The 24,403-nt window shown below is 46.8% G+C and overlaps 2 protein-coding genes across 4 annotated transcripts in view; one reads left to right on the top strand and one right to left on the bottom strand.

The window, feature by feature from the left end:
• Window positions 1-17,006, bottom strand: part of NUP62CL (nucleoporin 62 C-terminal like) — a 362,287-nt gene extending 345,281 nt beyond the window's left edge. The window contains exons 1-2 of one of the 2 annotated variants that reach the window (XM_063936986.1): window positions 16,908-17,006; window positions 6,300-6,585 (exon numbers count right to left, since the gene is read on the bottom strand). In XM_063936986.1, coding sequence (XP_063793056.1) covers window positions 6,300-6,574 — 275 coding nt within the window. In that variant the 5' untranslated portion in view covers window positions 6,575-6,585; window positions 16,908-17,006. Of the gene's footprint in view, window positions 1-6,299; window positions 6,586-16,749; window positions 16,864-16,907 lie in introns of those variants that run through there. The other variant, XM_063936987.1, reaches the window with a different exon arrangement.
• The window catches only part of DNAAF6 (dynein axonemal assembly factor 6), a 206,967-nt gene continuing 199,518 nt past the window's right edge, over window positions 16,955-24,403 (top strand). The window contains exons 1-2 of one of the 2 annotated variants that reach the window (XM_063936989.1): window positions 16,955-17,037; window positions 17,132-17,275. The gene's annotated coding sequence lies outside the window, so the exon portion shown is untranslated. The other variant, XM_063936988.1, reaches the window with a different exon arrangement.

The raw sequence follows: 24,403 nt of genomic DNA, 5'->3' as shown, positions 1-24,403 counted from the left end.
GAGAAGCTCCGCCCCCTTCAATGGCGCCGGCTTCCCACTCTGTAAAGCGATTATAATGGTCTGGAGGAACAGTGGCTGACCTGGATCCGCAGACCCAGTCAGGAAATGACCAGTGTGGGGTCTGGAGCAGGCCCAGGACGCTCCCCCCAGCGTCGCACCAAGGTACACTGAGCCGCCCAGGAGCGCGGTCAAGGACGCCCTCTTCACACTGTCCCCCGTTAGCAAGGGGGGATAGTGACTAACTCGCCAAGTTCAGCATCTGGTGGGGGGGGGGGGGGTGGCGGCCGGCTTCTGGGGCAAGCGTTCCCCTGTGGCAGGGCGCGATCGGACCCCCCGGAGCTAACGTCCAGTCAGCGGGAGCAGTGGCTCAGGACCCCGCGGGGCGGACACTGCGCTCCCCCCCCAGTCCCACGCTTACAGCCTCCCTGTAAAACAATAAATCCTGAAAGAAAGAAATAAAACTCTTACCAAGAGAACTCAGTAGAGCTCCCCTAGCTGTGACTGGCTCCTCCGGGCACATTTTCTAAACTGAGTCTGGTAGGAGGGGCATAGAGGAAGGAGCCAGCCCACACTATTAAACTCTTAAAGTGCCAATGGCACCTGGTGGACCCGTCTATACCCCATGGTAGTAATTTGGACCCCAGCATCCTCTAGGACGTAAGAGAAAAAAGCATTTCATTTTTGGAGAAAAAATAAGAATTTACTTACCGATAATTCTATTTCTCGGAGTCCGTAGTGGATGCTGGGGTTCCTGAAAGGACCATGGGGAATAGCGGCTCCGCAGGAGACAGGGCACAAAAAGTAAAGCTTTAGGATCAGGTGGTGTGCACTGGCTCCTCCCCCTATGACCCTCCTCCAAGCCTCAGTTAGGTACTGTGCCCGGACGAGCGTACACAATAAGGAAGGATTTATGAATCCCGGGTAAGACTCATACCAGCCACACCAATCACACTGTACAACCTGTGATCTGAACCCAGTTAACAGTATGATAACAGCGGAGCCTCTGAAAAGATGGCTCACAACAATAATAACCCGATTTTTGTAACTATGTACAAGTAATGCAGATAATCCGCACTTGGGATGGGCGCCCAGCATCCACTACGGACTCCGAGAAATAGAATTATCGGTAAGTAAATTCTTATTTTCTCTATCGTCCTAGTGGATGCTGGGGTTCCTGAAAGGACCATGGGGATTATACCAAAGCTCCCAAACGGGCGGGAGAGTGCGGATGACTCTGCAGCACCGAATGAGAGAACTCCAGGTCCTCCTTAGCCAGGGTATCAAATTTGTAGGATTTTACAAACGTGTTTGCCCCTGATTAAATAGCCGCTCGGCAAAGTTGTAAAGCCGAGACCCCTCGGGCAGCCGCCCAAGATGAGCCCACCTTCCTTGTGGAATGGGCATTTACATATTTTGGCTGTGGCAGGCCTGCCACAGAATGTGCAAGCTGAATTGTATTACACATCCAACTAGCAAAGTCTGCTTAAAAGCAAGAGCACCCAGTTTGTTGGGTGCATACAGGATAACAGCAAGTCAGTTCTCCTGACTTCAGCCGTCCTGGAACCTATATTTTCAGGGCCCTGACCACATCTAGCAACTTGGAGTCCTCCAAGTCCCTAGTAGGCGTAAGACACCACAATAAGCTGGTTCAGGTGAAACACTGACACCACCTTAGGGAGAGAACTGGGGACGAGTCCGCAGCTCTGCCCTGTCCGAATGGACAAACAGATATGGGCTTTTTTGAGAAAAAAACCACCAATTTGACACTCGCCTGGTCCAGGCCAGGTCCAAGAGCATGTTCACTTTTCATGCGAGATGCTTCAAATCCACAGATTTGACTGGTTTTAAACCAATGTGTTTTGAGGAATCCCAGAACTACGTTGAGATCCCACAGTGCCACTGGAGGCACAAAAGGGGGTTGTATATGCAATACTCCCTTGACAAACTTCTGGACTTCAGGAACTGAAGCCAATTCTTTCTGGAAGAAAAATCGACAGGGCCGAAATTTGAACCTTAATGGACCCCAATTTGAGGCCCATAGACACTCCTGTTTGCAAGAAATGCAGGAATCGACCGAGTTGAGATTTCTTCGTGGAGCCTTCCTGGCCTCACACCACGCAACATATTTTCGCCACATGTGGTGATAATGTTGTGCGGTCACCTCCTTTCTGGCTTTGACCAGGGTAGGAATGACCTCTTCCTGAATGCCTTTTCCCTTAGGATCCGGCGTTCCACCGCCATGCCGTCAAACGCAGCTGCGGTAAGTCTTGGAACAGACAAGATACTTGCTGAAACAAGTCCCTTCTTAGCGGCAGAGGCCATAAGTCCTCTGTGAGCATCTCTTGAAGTTCCGGGTACCAAGTCCTTCTTGGCCAATCCGGAGCCATGAGTATTGTTCTTACTCCTCTACGTCTTATAATTCTCAGTACCTTTAGGTATGAAAAGCAGAGGACGGAACACATACACCGACTGGTACACCCACGGTGTTACCAGAAAAGTCCACAGCTATTGCCTGAGGGTCTCTTAACCTGGCGCAATACCTGTCCCGTTTTTTGTTCAGACGGGACGCCATCATGTCCACCTTTGGTAATTCCCAACGGTTTACAATTATGTGGAAAACTTCCCCATGAAGTTCCCACTCTGCCGGGTGGAGGACGTGCCTACTGAGGAAGTCTGCTTCCCAGTTTCCATTCCCGGAATGAAAAACTGCTGACAGTGCTATCACATGATTTTCCGCCCAGCGAAAAGTCCTTGCAGTTTTTGCCACTGCCCTCCTGCTTCTTGTGCCGCCCTGTCTATTTACGTGGGCGACTGCCGTGATGTTCTATCCCACTGGATCAATACCGGCTGACCTTGAAGCAGAGGTCTTGCTAAGCTTAGAGCATTATAAATTTACCCTTAGCTATATTTATGTGGAGAAAAATCTCCAGACTTGATCACACTCCCTGGAAATTTTTTCCTTGTGTGACTGCTCCCCAGCCTCTCGGGCTGGCCTCCGTGGTCACCAACATCCAAAACTGAATGCCGAATCTGCGGCCCTCTAGAAGATGAGCACTCTGTAACCACCACAGGAGAGACACCCTTGTCCTTGGATATAGGGTTATCCGCTGATGCATCTGAAGATGCGATCCGGACCATTTGTCCAGCAGATCCCACTGAAAAGTTCTTGCATGAAATCTGCCGACTGGAATTGCTTCGAAGGAAGTCACCATTTTTTTTACCATGGCCCTTGTGCAATGATGCACTGATTTTAGGAGGTTCCTGACTAGCTCGGATAACTCCCTGGCTTTCTCTTCCGGGAGAAACACCTTTTTTTTTTGGACTGTGTCCAGAATCATCCCTAAGCACAGGAGACTTGTTGTCGGGATCAGCTGCGATTTTGGAATCTTTAGAATCCACCCCTGCTGTTGTAACAGTATCCGAGATAGTGCTACTCCGACCTCCAACTGTTCCCTGGACTTTGCCCTTATCAGGAGATCGTCCAAGTAAGGGATAATTAAGACGCCTTTTCTTCGAAGAAGAACCATCATTTCGGCCATTACCTTGGTAAAGACCCGGGGTGCCGTAGACAATCCAAACGGCAGCGTCTGAAACTGATAGTGACAGTTTTATACCACGAACCTGAGGTACCCTTAGTGATAAGGGCAAATTTGGGACATGGAGGTAAGCATCCCTGATGTCTCGGGACACCAGATAGTCCCCTTCTTCCCGGTTCGTTATCACTGCTCTGAGTGACTCCATCTTGATTTGAACCTTTGTAAGTGTTCAAAAATTTTTTAGATTTAGAATAGGTCTCACCTAGCCTTCTGGCTTCAGTACCACAATATAGTGTGGAATAATACCCCTTTTCTTGTTGTAGGAGGGGTAATTTTAATTATCACCTGCTGGGAATACAGCTCGTGAATTTTTTCCCATACTGCCTCCTTGTCGGAGGGAGACCTTGGTAAAGCAGCCTTCAGGAGCCTGCGCAGGGGAAACGTCTCGACATTCCAAACTGTACCCCTGGAATACTACTTGTAGGATCCAGGGGTCCTATACGGTCTCAGCGTCATGCTGAGAGCTTGTCAGAAGCGGTGGAACGCTTCTGTTCCTGGGAATGGGCTGCCTGCTGCAGTCTTCTTCCCTTTCCTCTATCCCTGGGCAGATATGACTCTTATAGGGACGAAAGGACTGAAGCTGAAAAGACGGTGTCTTTTTCTGCAGATGTGACTTAGGGTAAAAACGGTGGATTTTCCAGCAGTTGCCGTGGCCACCAGGTCCGATGGACCGACCCCAAATAACTCCTCTTCCTTTATACGGCAATACACCTTTGTGCCGTTTGGAATCTGCATCACCTGACCACTGTCGTGTCCATAAACATCTTCTGGCAGATATGGACATCGCACTTACTCTTGATGCCAGAGTGCAAATATCCCTCTGTGCATCTCGCATATATAGAAATACATCCTTTAAATGCTCTATAGTCAATAAAATACTGTCCCTGTCAAGGGTATCAATATTTTTAGTCAGGGAATCCGACCAAGCCACCCCAGCTCTGCACATCCAGGCTGAGGCGATCGCTGGTCGCAGTATAACACCAGTATGTGTGTATATACTTTTTATGATATTTTTCCAGCCTCCTGTCAGCTGGCTCCTTGAGGACGGCCCTATCTATAGACGGTACCGCCACTTGTTCTGATAAGCGTGTGGGCGCCTTATCCACCCTAAGGGGTGTTTCCCAACGCGCCCTAACTTCTGGCGGGAAAGGGTATACCGCCCATATTTTCTATCGGGGGGAACCCACGCATCATCACACACTTCATTTAATTTTTCTGATTCAGGAAAAACTACGGTAGTTTTTTCACATCCCACATAATACCCTCTTTTGTGGTACTTGTAGTATCAGAAATATGTAACACCTCCTTCATTGCCCTTAACGTGTAGCCCTAATAAGGAATACGTTTGTTTATTCACCGTCGACACTGGATTCAGTGTCCCTGTCTGTGTCTGTGTCGACCGACTAAAGTAAACGGGCGTTTTAAAACCCCTGACGGTGTTTTTGAGACGTCTGGACCGGTACTAATTGTTTGTCGGCCGTCTCATGTCGTCAACCGACCTTGGCTCGTGTTGACATTATCACGTAATTCCCTAAATAAGCCATCCATTCTGGTGTCGACTCCCTAGAGAGTGACATCACCATTACAGGCAATTGCTCCGCCTCCTCACCAACATCGTCCTCATACATGTCGACACACACGTACCGACACAGCACACACACAGGGAATGCTCTGATAGGAGGACAGGACCCACTAGCCCTTTGGAGAGACAGAGGGAGAGTTTGCCAGCACACACCAAAAACGCTATAATTATATAGGGACAACCTTATATAAGTGTTTTCCCTTATAGCATCTTTTTTATAGATTTCTAACGCCAAATTAGTGCCCCCCCTCTCTGTTTTAACCCTGTTTCTGTAGTGCAGTGCAGGGGAGAGCCTGGGAGCCTTCCCTCCAGCCTTTCTGTGAGGGAAAATGGCGCTGTGTGCTGAGGAGATAGGCCCCGCCCCTTTTTCGGCGGCCTCGTCTCCCGCTCTTAACGGATTCTGGCAGGGGTTAAATATCTCCATATAGCCCCCGGAGGCTATATGTGAGGTATTTTTAGCCAAAAAAGGTTTTCATTTGCCTCCCAGGGCGCCCCCCTCCCAGCGCCCTGCACCCTCAGTGACTGCCGTGTGAAGTGTGCTGAGAGGAAAATGGCGCACAGCTGCAGTGCTGTGCGCTACCTTAAGAAGACTGAGGAGTCTTCTGCCGCCGATTCTGGACCTCTTCTCGTTTCAGCATCTGCAAGGGGGCCGGCGGCGAGGCTCCGGTGACCATCCAGGCTGTACCTGTGATCGTCCCTCTGGAGCTAATGTCCAGTAGCCAAGAAGCCAATCCATCCTGCACGCAGGTGAGTTCACTTCTTCTCCCCTAAGTCCCTCGTTGCAGTGATCCTGTTGCCAGCAGGACTCACTGTAAAATAAAAAACCTAAGCTAAACTTTTCTAAGCAGCTCTTTAGGAGAGCCACCTAGATTGCACCCTTCTCGGCCGGGCACAAAAATCTAACTGAGGCTTGGAGGAGGGTCATAGGGGGAGGAGCCAGTGCACACCACCTGATCCTAAAGCTTTACTTTTTGTGCCCTGTCTCCTGCGGAGCCGCTATTCCCCATGGTCCTTTCAGGAACCCCAGCATCCACTAGGACGATAGAGAAATGTTACATAGTTTGAACTAAATATCTTCCATATTTTACTCACAAAAGCAGCAATATCAAAATCTGACTTACCCAGTCAATCCAGCTGCAGGCATAGATGTTGCCTGGGTACCAAAACTGAATCCAGAAGCTGGTGCAGCAGAGGCAGCAGGAGTGGAGTAAAGGAGTCCACTGGGCTGTGATGAGGAAGCGGTTTGTGTAGTGTTGCCAAAACTGAAACCAGTAGATGGAGTGGCGGGTACTGCACCAAACGCAAAGCCGGAGCTTCCTGTAGGTGCAGTACTTTTTGGTGTTCCAAAGCTAAAACCACCAGCAGGTGCACTTGTTCCAAAGTTGAAACCGCTCATTTTGCTTTGCTCTAGAGGTAAAAATAAATAAATACAAATTATAGTACAGTAGGTCTAATGCTGGGTACACAGCTAGAGATATATCAGCAGACGGATTGGGCAGTGTGTTGTGCATACACATACAGGTAATCAGGCTCAGAAAGGTTAAGGGGTATACTCAATTGAAGTCGAAAGTTGCCGTCTGTCGGAAAGACGGCAGTTTTTTCTTTTTTTGGGTCGGAAGGAGTTCCGACCTATACAACAAACCCCCAAATTATCCGACAAGTCAGGGAATTTGACTTGTCGGAAAGCACGTCGATCGGCGGAATAGCTTCCGATCCACGTGACTGTCGGAAACGGGGCCAAATCCATTAGGTTTTGGCCCCCTTTCCGACCATCTCAATCCGACTTTAAAAAAAAGTTGGATTGAGATGAGGAACTGAGGGAGCTGGGGGGGGAGGGGGGATGGGATTTGGCCATATTGAATAGGTTCTGTCGGATCCATTTCGACAAATTCATTACGGTATGGATACGGTTTCAATTGAATATACCCCTAAGACTAACTTAACTCCTCAAGCAGCTTCCAAATGCTAATCTAGCAAATCAAATACAAAATATTAAAAGTCCTGAGTAATGAACTTACTCAATATAGAGAGCGCTAATTAAATTTTTTATTAAACATACATATTAAGTCAACATTATGACACACAATTAAAACACAAATGAAAAATAAAAATATCCAGATGTTTGAGTTATAGGGTTAATCCTCTTATTTCCGCTGTATAAAAATAGTAAGCTCCATTTCCTTAGTGGGTTAACTGACCTTGTATATCAGATCCTTGTCTGAGCAGTCAAATTATAGGACAGTTAATCAGCCTTTGGTATGCTACTACCTCCCGCACATCTGTAACAGTCACCAATTGTATTTAGCCATCAGAGTATACTTTATTGCGTGCAGTCTTACTTGGCCGAAGATGAATAGTTAATAATGTAAGTTATGGGATGAGCGGCGGAAGGATGATTGCGGCTTGTGTACTTTGATCCGTCTCCGCGACTTGTACACTGTCATCCGATCTCTGCACCAGGTTCCGGTATTTGAACAGGCAGGAGCACAGCAGTGAATGGAGGATGCACTCAGTCAGTTTACCTTAACGCGTTTCTCTGCCGTTTACACTCTGGCAGTTTCTTCCGAAGGGGTGGTTTGTCTCCCTCCCGCCGCTCATCCCACAACTTGCATTATCAACTATTCACCTTCGGCCAAGTAGGACTGCACGCAATAAAGGGAAGTGTATACGCCTGATGGCTAAAAACATTTGGCGAGACTGTTACATATGTGCAGGAGGTAGTAGCATACCAAAGGCTGATTAACTGTCCTATAATGTATATACTGCTAAGATAAGGATCCAATATACAAGGTAAACTGACCCACTTAGGAATTGGAGCTTACTAATTTTATACAGTGGAAATAAGAGGATTAACCCTATAAATCAAACTGGTTATTTTTATTTTTAATTTGTGTTTTAATTGTGTGTCATAATGTTGAATTATTAAGATGCATGTTTAATAAATTTAATAAGCGCTCTCTATATTGAGTTCAGGATTTTTTATGTTGTGCATACACACTGCCTGATCTGTTGTGACAGACGTTACAAACTGGGCGGGCATACGGGGCCGGCTTGTTCAGCGAGAGTACGCATTGTCGGCTAACGGCCCGTACACATCTCGATGCGCAGATATATCTATAGATCTACTGGCCCTGCTGCAGTGCCGATGTGATGTCTGTGAACGACGGCATTCACAAGCATATTGTTGGTACATACTGGCCAATGGACCAGCAATATATCAGCCAGTGTGTACCCACCTTAATTCACACAATATTGAAGTTGGTCACTTACTCTAAAAGGTGCATACATATGGTAAGATATTAACTACCTCTGATTTGACAATCTTTGGGGTCGATTCAATTCGGCAACAGTTGAATAGCACTCCCAGCGCTATTCAATACAGCGACGACTGACCTTTACTTGTCGGGAATTCTTCTCTCATCCCCGGGGGATGAGAGAAGAAACCCGACAAAAGTGCTGCCGCGCGGCCAGCGCGAGACAGATTCTGTCGGGAATCAGCATCGCCGCGGGTAGTTAAGTCGGAGAATTCCCGAGAACAGGCCATCGCCGACTTAGCTGGAGCTGAATTGAATAGCATCGGGAGCTAATTCCCGGCGCTATTCAACTGTTGCCGAATTGAAAATCGACCCCTTTAATTGAGATATTGGCTATGCGCGATTTTAGTAATATAGTTAATGAGGTTGAAAAGAGGCAAAATGCACATCGGGTTCAACCTGTATTAAGCTGTACACCTTATAATGCAAAAGCCGAAAAGGACATTTATGGTAAGAACTTACCTTTGTTAAATCTCTTTCTGCGAGGTACACTGGGTTCCACAGGGATAACATCAGGGTGTAGAGTTGGATCTTGATCCGAGGAACCAACAGGCTAAAAGCTTTGATTGTTCCCAGGATGCACAGCGCCGCCTCCTCTATAATTCCGCCTCCGTGCACAGGAGCTCAGTTTTGTTAACCAGTCCAATGCAGTAGAAGGTAAAAGACGACAACCGTTAGTAGCCACATACACTACATTCCCACGACAGGAGAAGGTACCAGGGGCTAATGCCATACAAACCCAAAGAAGCTAAGTGCGTCAAGGTGGGCGCCCTGTGGAACCCAGTGTACCTCGCAGAAAGATTTAACAAAGGTAAGTTCTTACCATAAATCTCCATTTCTGCAGTGGGGTACACTGGGGTTCCACAGGGATATTATCGTGGATGTCCTAAGGCAGTTCCTCATGGGAGGGGACGCACTGTAGCGGGCACAAGAACCCGGCATCCAAAGGAGGTATCCTGGCAGGTGGAAGCATCGAAGGCATAGAACCTTATGAACGTGTTCACTGAGGACCACGTAGCCGCCCTGCACAATTGTTCAAGGGTCGCACCATGGCGGGCCGCCCAAGAAGGTCCAACAGACCGAGTAGAATGGGCTTTGATGGTAGCAGGAGCTGGAAGACCAGCCTGTACATAAGCATGTGCAATCACCATTCTAATCCATCTGGCCAAGGTCTGCTTATTAGCAGGACAGCCACGTTTATGAAAACCAAAAAAGGACAAAGAGGGAATAAGATCTCCTAAGAGAAGCTGTTCTCTTCACATAAATACGGAGAGCCCGTACCACATCCAAAGACCGCTCTTTGGAGGATAAACCTGGAGAGGTAAATGCCAGAACCACAATTTCCTGGTTGAGGTGGAAAGTCGACAACACTTTAGGCAAATAAACAGGACGAGTTCTAAGAACCGCCCGGTCACGATGAAAAATCAGAAAGGGTGAACGACAGGACAAGGCACCCAAGTCTGCAACTCGTCTAGCAGAGGCAATAACCAGTTAGAACAAGACCTTAAGAGTAAGCCACTTAAGGTCCACAGACTCGAGGTTCAAACGGAGACTCTTGTAAGGCGTCCAGAACAACCGACAAATCCCAAGGAGCCACAGGCGGGACCATAGGGATGTTGAATTAGTAAAACACCCTGAGTGAATGTATGAACATCAGGGAGAGTCGCAATTTTTCTCCATATCTACAAGGCAGAAATATGAACCTTGAGGGAAGCCAGACGAGGGCCTAAGTCCAGGCCCTGTTGCATGAGAGCCAAAAAAAATTAGCAATACTGAAGTTGAATGCATCATAATTCTTAGCTGCACACCGGGTGAAGTAAGCATTCCAGACCCTATAATAAATCCGAGACGAAGCCGGTTTACGGGCCTTTAACATAGTTTGAATGACCGCCTCAGAAAATCCTTTGGCCCTCAGAATGGAAGCTTCAAGAGCCACGCTGTCAAAACCAGCTGGGCCAAATCCTTGTAGACACAAGGGCCCTAAACGAGGTGGTATGGGCGTTGCAGAAGTAGAAGAGGACGCTCTATCGAGAGACCCTGCAGGTCTGAGAACCAATGGCATATGGGCCACGCTGGAGCGATCAGAAGTATTATTCCTCCTTCTTGCTTGAACTTATCACCCTGGGCAAAAGTTGCACCGGAGGGAACACATACGGCAGCCGAAAGTTACATGGAATTGCCAGTGCGTCCACGAACGCTGCTCGAGGATCCCTTGTCCTTGCTCCGAAGACCGGAATCTTGTGATTGTGTTGAGACGCCATCAGGTCTACATCTGGTAGGCCCCACATGTCCACTAGAGTTGAAAGACTTCTGGATGAACACTCCACTCTCCGGCGTGTACGTACTGATGACTGAGGAAGTCCGCTTCCCAATTGAGGAATCCTGGAATGAACACTGCAGATATGGCTGGTAGATGGCGTTGCACCCAACAAAGGATTTTTGATACTTCCATCATTGCCATGCGGCTTCGAGTGCCGCTTTGATGATTTATGTACGCCCCTGTGGTGGCTTTGTCTGACTGTACTTGAACCGGCCTGGTCTGTACTAGAGGTAGGGCTAGTGTCAACGCATTGAACACCGCCCGCAATTCCAGAATGTTTATCGGGAGGAGAGATTCCTCCCTGGTCCACTGACCCTGAAGAGTGTTGCTGCAATACCGCGCCCCAGCTCCACAGACTGGCATCAGTCGTCAGAAGGACCCAGTTGGAGATCCAGAAGGGAAGACCTCTGCTCAGTTGCTGGTCCTGTTGCCACCAGCTCAGTGACAAGCGGACCTCCGGAATCAAGGAGATCATGCGAGTCCTGATCCGGTGAGGCAGGCCGTCCCACTTGGAGTGTATCAACTGCTGAAGAGAATGGGAATGAAATTGAGAATATTTTACCATGTCGAAAGCCGACACCATGAGGCCTAGTACTTACACTCGGCGATGCATCGACACACGTGGGCGAGAGAGGAAGCATCTTATCCTGTCCTGAAGTTTAAGGACCTTTTCCGGAAACAAAAACAACCTCTGGTTGTGGGTGTCCAATAGCGCTCCTAGGTGCACCATGCTCTGAGCAGGGACCAGGGAAGATAACTTCCAATTGATGAGCCACCCGTGGGCTTGCAGGAATTTGACCGTCAGTTCCAGACGACAGAGGAGAACCTCTGAAGAGTTCGCCAGGATCAACAAGTTGTTCAGATACGGCAAGATCCTGATACCCTGACAGCGGAGTAGAGTCGTCATGATAGCCAAGACCTTGGCGAAAATTCCTGGAGCTGTGGTCAGACCGAAAAGGAAAGGCGTTTTGAAAATGTAGGTTGCCAATAGCAAACCGCAGGTATTGCTGATGCAACACTACAGTAGGTAAGCATCCTGTATGTCCAGAGATACCATATAGTCCCCTGGCTCCAAAGCCAGAACAATAAATCGAAGAGTTTCCATATGGAATTTGGAAACCTCCACAAATTTGTTCAAAGACTTGAGATTGAGAATGGTCTGGGAAGAACAATTCGGCTTCGGAACTAGGAACAGCGTTGAATAGTACCCCCTGTCTCTTTGAGACAGAGGCACCGGCACAATCACTCCCATGTCCAGGAGGGATTGTACCACCAGATGGAGAGTCTTTGTTTTTACCGGATACTTAGGAATGTTTGTCAAGCAAAACTGGCGAGGGGGACTTTTCTTGAAACAGATGGCGTATCCGTGAGCGACGAATTCCCTTACCCAGGCGTTCGAAGTGGTCTGTAACCATACCTGAGCAAATTGTAGAAGTCAGCCTCCCACCATGGAATCCCCAGGGGGAGGCCCGTCCCCATCATGCAGCAGGCTTGTCTGTTTTGGAAACAGGCTGACGGGCAGCCAAGGCACGTTTAGGTTTGGGCTTAAAGAGATTTTGGAAGTGCAAGCCTGTTTCGGGTACGCCTGACCCTTTGCTTTACCTGGAGGTCGAAAGGAATGAAAGGAAGTACTCTTAGCCTTCGGAGCCGAAGGTGTAGTACTAGGTAGACATGCAGTCTTAGCAGAAGCTAAATCAGCAATAATCTACCAGGAGAGATAAAAGGCAGGAACCACAATCTCTTGGTTAAGGTGGAAAGACGACACCACCTTAGGTAGATAACACGGGCGACTTCTAAGAACCGCACGGTCAAGGTGAAAAATCAGAAAGGGTGACCGACAGGATAAGGCATCCAAGTCTGAAACCCGTCGAGCAGAGGCAATAACCAGCAAAAATAAGAGCTTAAGCGTAAACCATTTAAGGTCCACACGGAGACTCTTGTAGGGCATTTAGAACAACCGACATGTATGTATGTCCAGGGATACCATATAGTCTCCTGGCTCCAAAGGCAGAACAATAGAGTGAAGAGTTTCCATGCGAAACTTGGATACCCTCACAAACTTGTTCAAATACTTGAGGTTGAGAATGGGCCGTGAGGAACCATTCTGTTTCGGGACTAGAAACAGCATTGAATAGTACCCCCTGCCTCCCTGAGCCAGAGGCACCGTCACTACCACTCCTGTGTCCAGGAGGGATTGTACAACCAGACGGAGAGATTTTGCCTTTACCTGATCCAAAGTGATGTTTGTCAGGCAAAATTGACAAGGGGGACGTTTCTTGAAGGATATGGCGTATCCGCGAGTGACGACTTCCCTTACCCAGGAGTCCAAAGTGGTCCTCAACCATACCTGGATAAACCGTAGAAGTCGGCCTCCCACCCTGGGTTCCCCCAGGGGGAGGCTTGTCTGTTTTGGAAGCAGGCTGACAAGCAGCACAGGCATGCTTAGGTTTGGGTTTAATGGTTTTGGAAGTGCGAGACTGTTTCGGGTACGCCTGACCCTTTGCTTTACCTGGAGGTCGAAAGGAATGAAAGGAGGTACTCTTAACCTTCGGAGCCGTACTAGGTAGACATGCAGTCTTAGCGGAAGCTATGTCAGCAACAATCTTGTTGAGATCCTCTTCAAAAAGGATGTTCCCCTTAAAGGGAGCACCTCCAAGGTTTTCTTAGAGTCCAGATCTACAAGCCAGGACCGCAACCAGAGAATCCGGCGAGACAGAATGGACGTAGTAGACGCTTTGGCCGCCATAACACCGGCATCAGAAGACGCCTCATGAATGTAATGAGAGGCTGTAACAATATATGAAAGACTGTATAGCATTACCAGGAAAATTAGACGGCAGCTCCGCTTCCACCTCCTGAACCCAGGCTGCAATAGCTTCTGCGGCACAAAAAGCTGCAATAGTGGGCCTATGCACAGCTCCTGCAAGTGTGTAAATAGACTTCAAGCAACCCTCCACACGCTTATCCATCAGTTCCTTCAGAGAGGTGACGGTAGTGACACGCAGAGCAGACGACACCACCAGCCGAGCGACTTGCGAATCCACCGGCGGTGGAGTTTCCCAATTTTTACTTATCTCTGCAGCGAGGGGATAACGAGCTAGCATCTTCTTATGGATGTGTGAATTTTTTTCCTGGATTTTCCCAGGATTCCTGACGTATGTCTACTAAGTGGTTAGAATGTGGCAAAACTAATTTAGTAACGTTCTGACGCTTGAACTGATCTGGTTTCTTAGAGGTAGCTGGGGGTTGTTCATCATCATCATCAATCTGAAGAATCAGCCTGATTGCCTCCAAGAGGACAGGAACATCCACTTGAGTTATAGATTTCCTATCAGAAGCATTTGCATCAGGGTCTGAGGGGTCAGAATATGCGCCATCTTCATCGGAAGAAGTATCCGAAACATGAGTACCTCTATGTCTGTCTGTCTTTACCCAGTTATGTTTTATTACTGTTGTTCTAGTTGTAAAGCGCAACGGAATATGCTGCGCTATATAAGAAACTGTTAATAAATAAATAAAATAAATAAATGAGTGGATTGTGAGGAAGTAATGGCCCGCTTAGAGGGCCACTTGGTCTTAGGCGGGCGAGGGTTATGTTTCTGTTTAGCCCATGAGTGATTCAATTGCTGCAACTGAGCGGCCGTATCCTGAGACGGTAGTGCCACCTTTTTTGATAAGCGTGTGAGCGCCTTGTCCACCCTAGGGGATGTTTCCCAACGTAACCTGTCCGTTGGCGGGAAAGGGTACGCCATCAGTAACCTCTTAGAAATCACTAGTTTCTTATCTGGGGAACTCCACGCTTCCTCACACAATTCATTTAATTCATCAGATGGGGGAAAAGTCACTGGCTGCTTTTTCTCCCCAAACATAATACCCTTCTTGGTAGTAACCGGGTTAACATCAGAAATGTGCAATACATTTTTCATTGCAGTAATCATGCATCGGATGGCTTTTGTAGACTGTGCATTTGTCTCATCCTCATCTACACTGGAGTCAGACTCCGTGTCAACATCTGTGTCTACCATCTGAGCTAGCGGGCGTTTATGAGCTCCTGATGGCCTCTGAGACGCCAGGGCAGGCGCGGGCTGAGATCCCGGCTGTCCCAAGGCTGCTGCGTCATCGAACCTTTTATGTAAGGAGTTCACACTGTCTGTTAAGACCTTCCACATACCCATCCAATCCGGTGTCGGCCCCGTCGGGGGCGACACCACATTTATCTGCCCCTGCTCCGCCTCCACGTAACCCTCATCAAACATGTCGACACAGCCACACCGCACACACACAGGGAATGCTCTGACTGAGGACAGGACCCCACAAAGTCCTTTGGGGAGACAAAGAGAGAGTATGCCTGCACACACCACAGCGCTATATAACACAGGGATTTACACTATAATGAGTGATTTTTCCCAATAGCTTCTTATTATCCTATTTGCGCCTAAATTTATGTGCCCCCCCTCTCTTTTTTTTACCCTTCTCGTACAGGATACTGCAGGGGAGAGCCTGGGGAGCGTCCTTCCAGCGGAGCTGTGAAGAGAAAATGGCGCTGGTGTGCTGAGGAAGAAGGCCCAGCCCCCTCAGCGGCGGGCTTCTCCCGCGTTTTGTATAGCTTAATGGCGGGGGTTTTTACACATATACAGTTTTCCAGACTGTATTATGTATATATATTGCCAAAAGGTATTCTTATTGCTGCCCGGGGCGCCCCCCAGCGCCCTGAACCCTACAGTGACCGGAGTGTGTGGTGTGCAGTGGGAGCAATGGCGCACAGCTGCAGTGCTGTGCGCTACCTTGATGAAGACCGGAGTCTTCTGCCGCCGATTTCATCTCCTTCTTCTGTCTTCTGGCTCTGCAAGGGGGACGGCGGCGCGGCTCCGGGAACGGACGATCGAGGTCAGGCCCTGTGTTCGAACCCTCTGGAGCTAATGGTGTCCAGTAGCCTAAGAAGCACAAGCTAGCTGCACGCAGGTAGGTTTGCTTCTCTCCCCTCAGTCCCACGTAGCAGTGAGTCTGTTGCCAGCAGATCTCACTGAAAATAAATAACCTAACAAATACTTTCTTTCTAGCAAGCTCAGGAGAGCCCACTAGGAGCACCCAGCTCTGGCCGGGCACAGATTCTAACTGGGGTCTGGAGGAGGGGCATAGAGGGAGGAGCCAGTGCACACCAGATAGTACCTAATCTTTCTTTTAGAGTGCCCAGTCTCCTGCAGAGCCCGTCTATTCCCCATGGTCCTTACGGAGTTCCCAGCATCCACTAGAACGTCAGAGAAAATAAAGGTTAGTGTATAGTGTTCATGCTAGGTTACGGGCAGGTGCGTACCCTGAACGGGAGGGGATGCGGCCCGCCGGCGTCACTATTAGGGGTAGTTTGAAACCCCATCAGCTTCACAAATGGGGGCATGTCCAGCACTTAATAGGAGGTGCTGGCCTTCCCCAAGCTCTCCATTTAATGTGAAGATGCCACGCACACAGCATTTATTCACATGGCGGAGAAGGGTGCATTTTTCTATTTAAAAAAAAAAATATATATATTTTTATGGCCATTAACCCCTCCTATATATTTTATGCCCATCACCCACTCTTTAAATATTTTATGCCTTTCCCCATCACCCTCTGCTCACTTTATATATTTGATGCTCATCACCCCCCTTCACTTTAATTGCTCAAATAAAAGAAGAGAAACAAATAAAAGTTGAATCTACCTATATACACACACACACACACACACACACACACACACAATGTCTTCCTTTTTCTTTTTTTTTCCCTTTTTTAAATAAGAGGAGAGGGGGCAGGGGAGAAATCAATCTCCAACTTGTCTCTGGCAAACTGCAATGAATTTACGTACCTGGCCAGGTGAACCCATTTTGTGGTCATGAGCTCCATATAAGACTTCGCTTACACATTGGCTCATACAGTATATACCTATATGTCACCTCTCACCTTCTACTACAGTATATGTCAGTCATATCAATCCCTACATGAAGGTCTAATACTCAGCAACGTGCTGTGCGCTACCCCACATATCACATCTCATGCAGGAAAGAACTGTCCCAAAAAAAAGCAACACCGATACATAAACGCGGAGAGATCACACCTACCGGTCTCACTGTTTGTCCCGCGTTACGACGATAGACATCACATGGCGTCTATACGTAATCACGTCTCACAGAACGCAAATGAGGGCCCACATTCAGAGTGGTTTAGGTGTCCTTGTTAACGCCTGAAAATGTATGTTATAACAAATCCATTCTGATATAGCTAGTCAGACGTTACTGACCTTTGTACTGTAAGACTGCTGACATTAAATATAATCGTATTGTAGGAGGTTATGAATACGGGCTTGTGCTGTGGCCACTGCTGGCAAAGGACGGTAAGCCCCGCGTTACCCGGGTAACCGGTGTTTGTGTGAGAAGTTAGAGAACAGAAAATAAGAATCCATATCTGAAACTTCTCTGGCGTCATCCAGGTGACTATACCTTGTATTGTACTTATGTGTGCTCGGTAAGAAGAGAAATACCGAATACAAGTGTCTGTGTAATAAATAATAGGTGATACTGTTCCTGTATGTATCTACGTGAATGGATTGAACAGTCTAATTTATGTAATAGATCATATTACTTTTAGTCAGAAATGCATGCTACAGTACGAGGCTGAAGTTAGCTTCTTATTCAGCCAGCTTCTTATTCACTTCTTGTTCGAGCTCCAGCTTCTTATTCAGATCATTCAGTTTTGCAAGGGTTAATGAGTCTTGGGTAACAAATTTGACACCTGAAATCAACAGAGTAGGGTGTCTTGTATATGACCCACTTGTATTTTGCCTGGCCCAACGCTGTTTTGGGCATGAAATACACTGGCAAAGTGGGCACACACACCATATTTTACCATTTTGAATAAGTAGCTGTAGTTTCTCTGACGTCCTAGTGGATGCTGGGACTCCGTAAGGACCATGGGGAATAGCGGCTCCGCAGGAGACAGGGCACAAAATAAAAGCTTAAGGATCAGGTGGTGTGCACTGGCTCCTCCCCCTATGACCCTCCTCCAAGCCTCAGTTAGATTTTTGTGCCCGGCCGAGAAGGGTGCAATCTAGGTGGCTCTCCTGAGCTGCTTAGAATAAAAGTTTAGTTTAGTTTTTTTATTTTCAGTGAGTCCTGCTGGCAACAGGCTCACTGCATCGTGGGACTAAGGGGAGAAGAAACGGACTCACCTGAGTGCAGAGTGGATCGGGTTTCTTAGGCTACTGGACATTAGCTCCAGAGGGACGATCACAGGTTCAGCCTGGATGGGTCACCGGAGCCGCGCCGCCGTCCCCCTTACAGAGCCAGAAGAGACGAAGAGGTCCGGTGAAATCGGCGGCAGAAGACATCCTGTCTTCAGACTAAGGTAGCGCACAGCACCGCAGCTGTGCGCCATTGCTCTCAGCACACTTCACACTCCGGTCACTAAGGGTGCAGGGCGCTGGGGGGGAGCGCCCTGAGACGCAATATAACAGTATATACCTTAGGTGGCAAAAAGAATACATCACATATAGCTCCTGGGCTATATGGATGTATTTTAACCCCTGCCATTTTTACACAAAAAAGCGGGAGATAAGGACGTCGTGAAGGGGCGGAGCCTATCTCCTCAGCACACAAGCGCCATTTTCCCTCACAGCTCCGCTGGAAGGACGGCTCCCTGACTCTCCCCTGCAGTCCTGCTTCAGAATCAGGGTAAAAAAGAGAAGGGGGGGCATTTTTGGCAGCAAATAACGATAATAACAGACGAGGCTGAAGTTAGCTTCTTATTCGGCCAGCTTCTTATTCACTTCTTATTCAAGCTCCAGCTTCTTATTCACTTCTTATTCGAACTCCAGCTTCTTATTCAGATCATTCAGTTTCGCAAGGGTTAATAAGTCTTCTGTCACAAATTTGACACCTGAAATCAACAGAGTAGGGTCCCTTGCATGTGACCCACTTGTATTTTGCCTGGCCCAACACTGTTTTGGGCATGAAAAACACTGGCAAAGTGGGCACACACACCATATTTTGCCATTTTGAATAAGTAGCTGTAGTTTTGCAAGGGTTAACTAGTCTTGGGCCACAAATTTGACACCTGAAATCAACAGAGAGTGGTCACTTGCATGTGACCCACTTGTATTTTGCCTGGCCCAACGCTGTTTTGGGCATGAAATACACTGGCAAAGTGGGCACACACACCATATTTTACCATTTTGAATAAGTAGCTGTAGTTTTGCAAGGGTTAACCAGTCTTGGGCCACAAATCTGACAGCTGAAATCAACAGAGGGTGGTCACTTACATGTGACGCAGTTGTATTTTGCTTGGCCCAACGCTGTTTTGGGCATGAAATACACTGGCAAAGTGGGCACACACACCATATTTTGCCATTTTGAATAAGTAGCTGTAGTTTAGCAAGGGTTAACTAGTCTTGGGCCACAAATTTGACCCCCATAAACAACAGAGGGTGGTCACTTACATATGACGCAGTTGTATTTTGCCTGGCCCAACGCTGTTTTGAGCATGAAATATACTGGCAAAGTGGGCACACACCATATTTTACCATTTTGAATAAGTAGCTGTAGTTTTGCAAGGGTTAACCAGTCTTGGGCCACAAATTTGACACCTGAAATCAACAGAGGGTGGTCAGTTACATATGACCCACTTGTATTTTGCTTGGCCCAATGCGGTTTTGGGCATGAAATACACTGGCAAAGTGGGCACAAACACCATTTTATAAATTGCCATTTTGAATAAGTAGCTGTAGTTTTGCAAGGGTTAATTAGTCTTGGGCCACAAATTTGACACCTGAAATCAACAAAGCGTAGTCACTTACATATGACCCACTTGTATTTTGCTTGGCCCAACGCTGTTTTGGGCATGAAATACACTGGCATAGTGGGCACACACACCATATTTTCCATTTTGAATAAGTAGCTGTAGTTTTGCAAGGGTTAACCAGTCTTGGGCCACAAATTTGACACCTGAAATCAACAGAGGGTGGTCAGTTACATATGACCCACTTGTATTTTGTTTGGCCCAACACTGTTTTGGGCATGAAATACACTGGCAAAGCGGGCACACACACCATATTTTCCATTTTGAATAAGTAGCTGTAGTTTTGCAAGGGTTAACCAGTCTTGGGCCACAAATTTGACACCTGAAATCAACAAAGGGTGGTCAGTTACATATGACCCACTTGTATTTTCCTTGGCCCAACGCTGTTTTGGGCATGAAATACACTGGCAAAGTGGGCACACACACCATATTTTGCCATTTTCAATAAGTAGCTGTAGTTTTGCAAGGGTTAACTAGTCTTGGGCCACAAATTTGACACCTGAAATCAACAAAGGGTGGTCAGTTACATATGACCCACTTGTATTTTGCTTGGCCCAACGCTGTTTTGGGCATGAAATACACTGGCAAAGTGGGCACACACACCATGATTTGCTATTTTGAATAAGTAGCTGTAGTTTTGCAAGGGTTAACCAGTCTTGGGCCACAAATTTGACACCTGAAATCAACAGAGGGTGGTCACTTACATATGACCCACTTGTATTTTGCTTGGCCCAACACTGTTTTTGGCATGAAATACACTGGCAAAGTGGGCACAGACACCATTTTATAAATTGCCATTTTGAATAAGTAGCTGTAGTTTTGCAAGGGTTAACTAGTCTTGGGCCACAAATTTGACCCCTGAAATCAACAGAGGGTGGTCACTTACATATGACCCACTTGTATTTTGCTTGGCCCAACGCTGTTTTTGGCATGAAATACACTGGCAAAGTGGGCACAAACACCATTTTATAAATTGCCATTTTGAATAAGTAGCTGTAGTTTTGCAAGGGTTAACTAGTCTTGGGCCACAAATTTGACCCCTGAAATCAACAGAGAGTGGTCACTTGCATGTGACCCACTTGTATTTTGCCTGGCCCAATGCTGTTTTGGGCATGAAATACACTGGCAAAGTGGGCACACACACCATGTTTTGCTATTTTGAATAAGTAGCTGTAGTTTTGCAAGGGTTAACTAGTCTTGGGCCACAAATTTGACCCCTGAAATCAACAGAGTGGTCACTTGCATGTGACCCACTTGTATTTTGCCTGGCCCAACGCTGTTTTGGGCATGAAATACACTGGCAAAGTGGGCACACACACCATATTTTCCATTTTGAATAAGTAGCTGTAGTTTTGCAAGGGTTAACTAGTCTTGGGCCACAAATTTGACCCCTGAAATCAACAGAGAGTGGTCACTTGCATGTGACCCACTTGTATTTTGCCTGGCCCAATGCTGTTTTGGGCATGAAATACACTGGCAAAGTGGGCACACACACCATGTTTTGCTATTTTGAATAAGTAGCTGTAGTTTTGCAAGGGTTAACTAGTCTTGGGCCACAAATTTGACCCCTGAAATCAACAGAGAGTGGTCACTTGCATGTGACCCACTTGTATTTTGCCTGGCCCAACGCTGTTTTGGGCATGAAATACACTGGCAAAGTGGGCACACACACCATATTTTCCATTTTGAATAAGTAGCTGTAGTTTTGCAAGGGTTAACCAGTCTTGGGCCACAAATTTGACACCTGAAATCAACAGAGGGTGGTCAGTTACATATGACCCACTTGTATTTTGCTTGGCCTAATGCTGTTTTGGGCATGAAATACACTGGCAAAGTGGGCACACACACCATGTTTTGCTATTTTGAATAAGTAGCTGTAGTTTTGCAAGGGTTAACTAATCTTGGGCCACAAATTTGACCCCTGAAATCAACAGAGAGTGGTCACTTGCATGTGACCCACTTGTATTTTGCCTGGCCCAACGCTGTTTTGGGCATGAAATACACTGGCAAAGTGGGCACACACACCATATTTTCCATTTTGAATAAGTAGCTGTAGTTTTGCAAGGGTTAACCAGTCTTGGGCCACAAATTTGACACCTGAAATCAACAGAGGGTGGTCAGTTACATATGACCCACTTGTATTTTGCTTGGCCCAATGCGGTTTTGGGCATGAAATACACTGGCAAAGTGGGCACAAACACCATTTTATAAATTGCCATTTTGAATAAGTAGCTGTAGTTTTGCAAGGGTTAATTAGTCTTGGGCCACAAATTTGACCCCTGAAATCAACAGAGAGTGGTCACTTGCATGTGACCCACTTGTATTTTGCCTGGCCCAACGCTCAAAATGGCAAAATATGGTGTGTGTGCCCACTTTGCCAGTGTATTTCATGCCCAAAACAGCATTGGGCCAGGCAAAATACAAGTGGGTCACATGCAAGTGACCACTCTCTGTTGATTTCAGGGTTAAAATTTGTGGCCCAAGACTAGTTAACCCTTGCAAAACTACAGCTACTTATTCAAAATAGCAATTTATAAAATGGTGTTTATGCCCACTTTGCCAGTGTATTTCATGCCCAAAACAGCATTGGGCCAAGCAAAATACAAGTGGGTGATATGTAAGTGACCACCCTCTGTTGATTTCAGGGGTAAAATTTGTGGCCCAAGACTAGTTAACCCTTGCAAAACTACAGCTACTTATTCAAAATGGCAAAATATGGTGTGTGTGCCCACTTTGCCAGTGTATTGTATGCCCAAAACAGCATTGGGCCAAGCAAAATACAAGTGGGTCATATGTAAGTGACCACCCTCTGTTGATTTCAGGGGTCAAATTTGTGGCCCAAGACTAGTTAACCCTTGCAAAACTACAGCTACTTATTCAAAATGGTAAAATATGGTGTGTGTGCCCACTTTGCCAGTGTATTTCATGCCCAAAACAGCGTTGGGCCAGGCAAAATACAACTGCGTCATATGTAAGTGACCACCCTCTGTTGTTTTTGGGGGTCAAATTTGTGGCCCAAGACTGGTTAACCCTTGCAAAACTACAGCTACTTATTCAAAATGGTAAAATATGGTGTGTGTGCCCACTTTGCCAGTGTACTGTATTTCATGCCCAAAACAGCGTTGGGCCAAGCAAAATACAACTGCGTCATATGTAAGTGACCACCCTCTGTTGATTTCAGGTGTCAGATTTGTGGCCCAAGACTGGTTAACCCTTGCAAAACTACAGCTACTTATTCAAAATGGTAAAATATGGTGTGTGTGCCCACTTTGCCAGTGTATTTCATGCCCAAAACAGCGTTGGGCCAGGCAAAATACAACTGCGTCATATGTAAGTGACCACTATCTGTTGTTTTTGGGGGTCAAATTTGTGGCCCAAGACTAGTTAACCCTTGCTAAACTACAGCTACTTATTCAAAATGGCAAAATATGGTGTGTGTGCCCACTTTGCCAGTGTATTTCATGCCCAAAACAGCATTGGGCCAGGCAAAATACAAGTGGGTCACATGCAAGTGACCACTCTCTGTTGATTTCAGGTGTCAAATTTGTGGCCCAAGACTAGTTAACCCTTGCAAAACTACAGCTACTTATTCAAAATAGCAATTTATAAAATGGTGTTTATGCCCACTTTGCCAGTGTATTTCATGCCCAAAACAGCATTGGGCCAAGCAAAATACAAGTGGGTGATATGTAAGTGACCACCCTCTGTTGATTTCAGGGGTAAAATTTGTGGCCCAAGACTAGTTAACCCTTGCAAAACTACAGCTACTTATTCAAAATGGCAAAATATGCTGTGTGTGCCCACTTTGCCAGTGTATTTCATGCCCAAAACAGCGTTGGGCCAAACAAAATACAAGTGGGTGATATGTAAGTGACCACCCTCTGCTGATTTCATGTGTCAAATTTGTGGCCCAAGACTAGTTAACCCTTGCAAAACCACAGCTACTTATTCAAAATAGCAATTTATAAAATGGTGTTTATGCCCACTTTGCCAGTGTATTTCATGCCCAAAACAGCGTTGGGCCAAACAAAATACAAGTGGGTGATATGTAAGTGACCACCCTCTGCTGATTTCAGGGGTCAAATTTGTGGCCCAAGACTAGTTAACCCTTGCAAAACTACAGCTACTTATTCAAAATGGCAAAATATGGTGTGTGTGCCCACTTTGCCAGTGTATTTCATGCCCAAAACAGCGTTGGGCCAAACAAAATACAAGTGGGTGATATGTAAGTGACCACCCTCTGCTGATTTCAGGGGTCAAATTTGTGGCCCAAGACTAGTTAACCCTTGCAAAACTACAGCTACTTATTCAAAATGGCAAAATATGGTGTGTGTGCCCACTTTGCCAGTGTATTTCATGCCCAAAACAGCATTGGGCCAGGCAAAATACAAGTGGGTCACATGCAAGTGACCACTCTCTGTTGATTTCAGGGGTAAAATTTGTGGCCCAAGACTAGTTAACCCTTGCAAAACTACAGCTACTTATTCAAAATGGCAAAATATGGTGTGTGTGCCCACTTTGCCAGTGTATTGTATGCCCAAAACAGCGTTGGGCCAAGCAAAATACAAGTGGGTCATATGTAAGTGACCACCCTCTGTTGATTTCAGGGGTCAAATTTGTGGCCCAAGACTAGTTAACCCTTGCAAAACTACAGCTACTTATTCAAAATGGCAAAATATGGTGTGTGTGCCCACTTTGCCAGTGTATTTCATGCCCAAAACAGCATTGGGCCAGGCAAAATACAAGTGGGTCACATGCAAGTGAC

Source organism: Pseudophryne corroboree, chromosome 8 (assembly GCF_028390025.1).
Source record: "Pseudophryne corroboree isolate aPseCor3 chromosome 8, aPseCor3.hap2, whole genome shotgun sequence".
Taxonomy (NCBI): Eukaryota; Metazoa; Chordata; class Amphibia; order Anura; family Myobatrachidae; genus Pseudophryne; species Pseudophryne corroboree.
The sequence above is the reverse complement of the archived record's forward strand: the minus strand, read 5'-3'. Positions and strand labels throughout refer to the sequence as shown.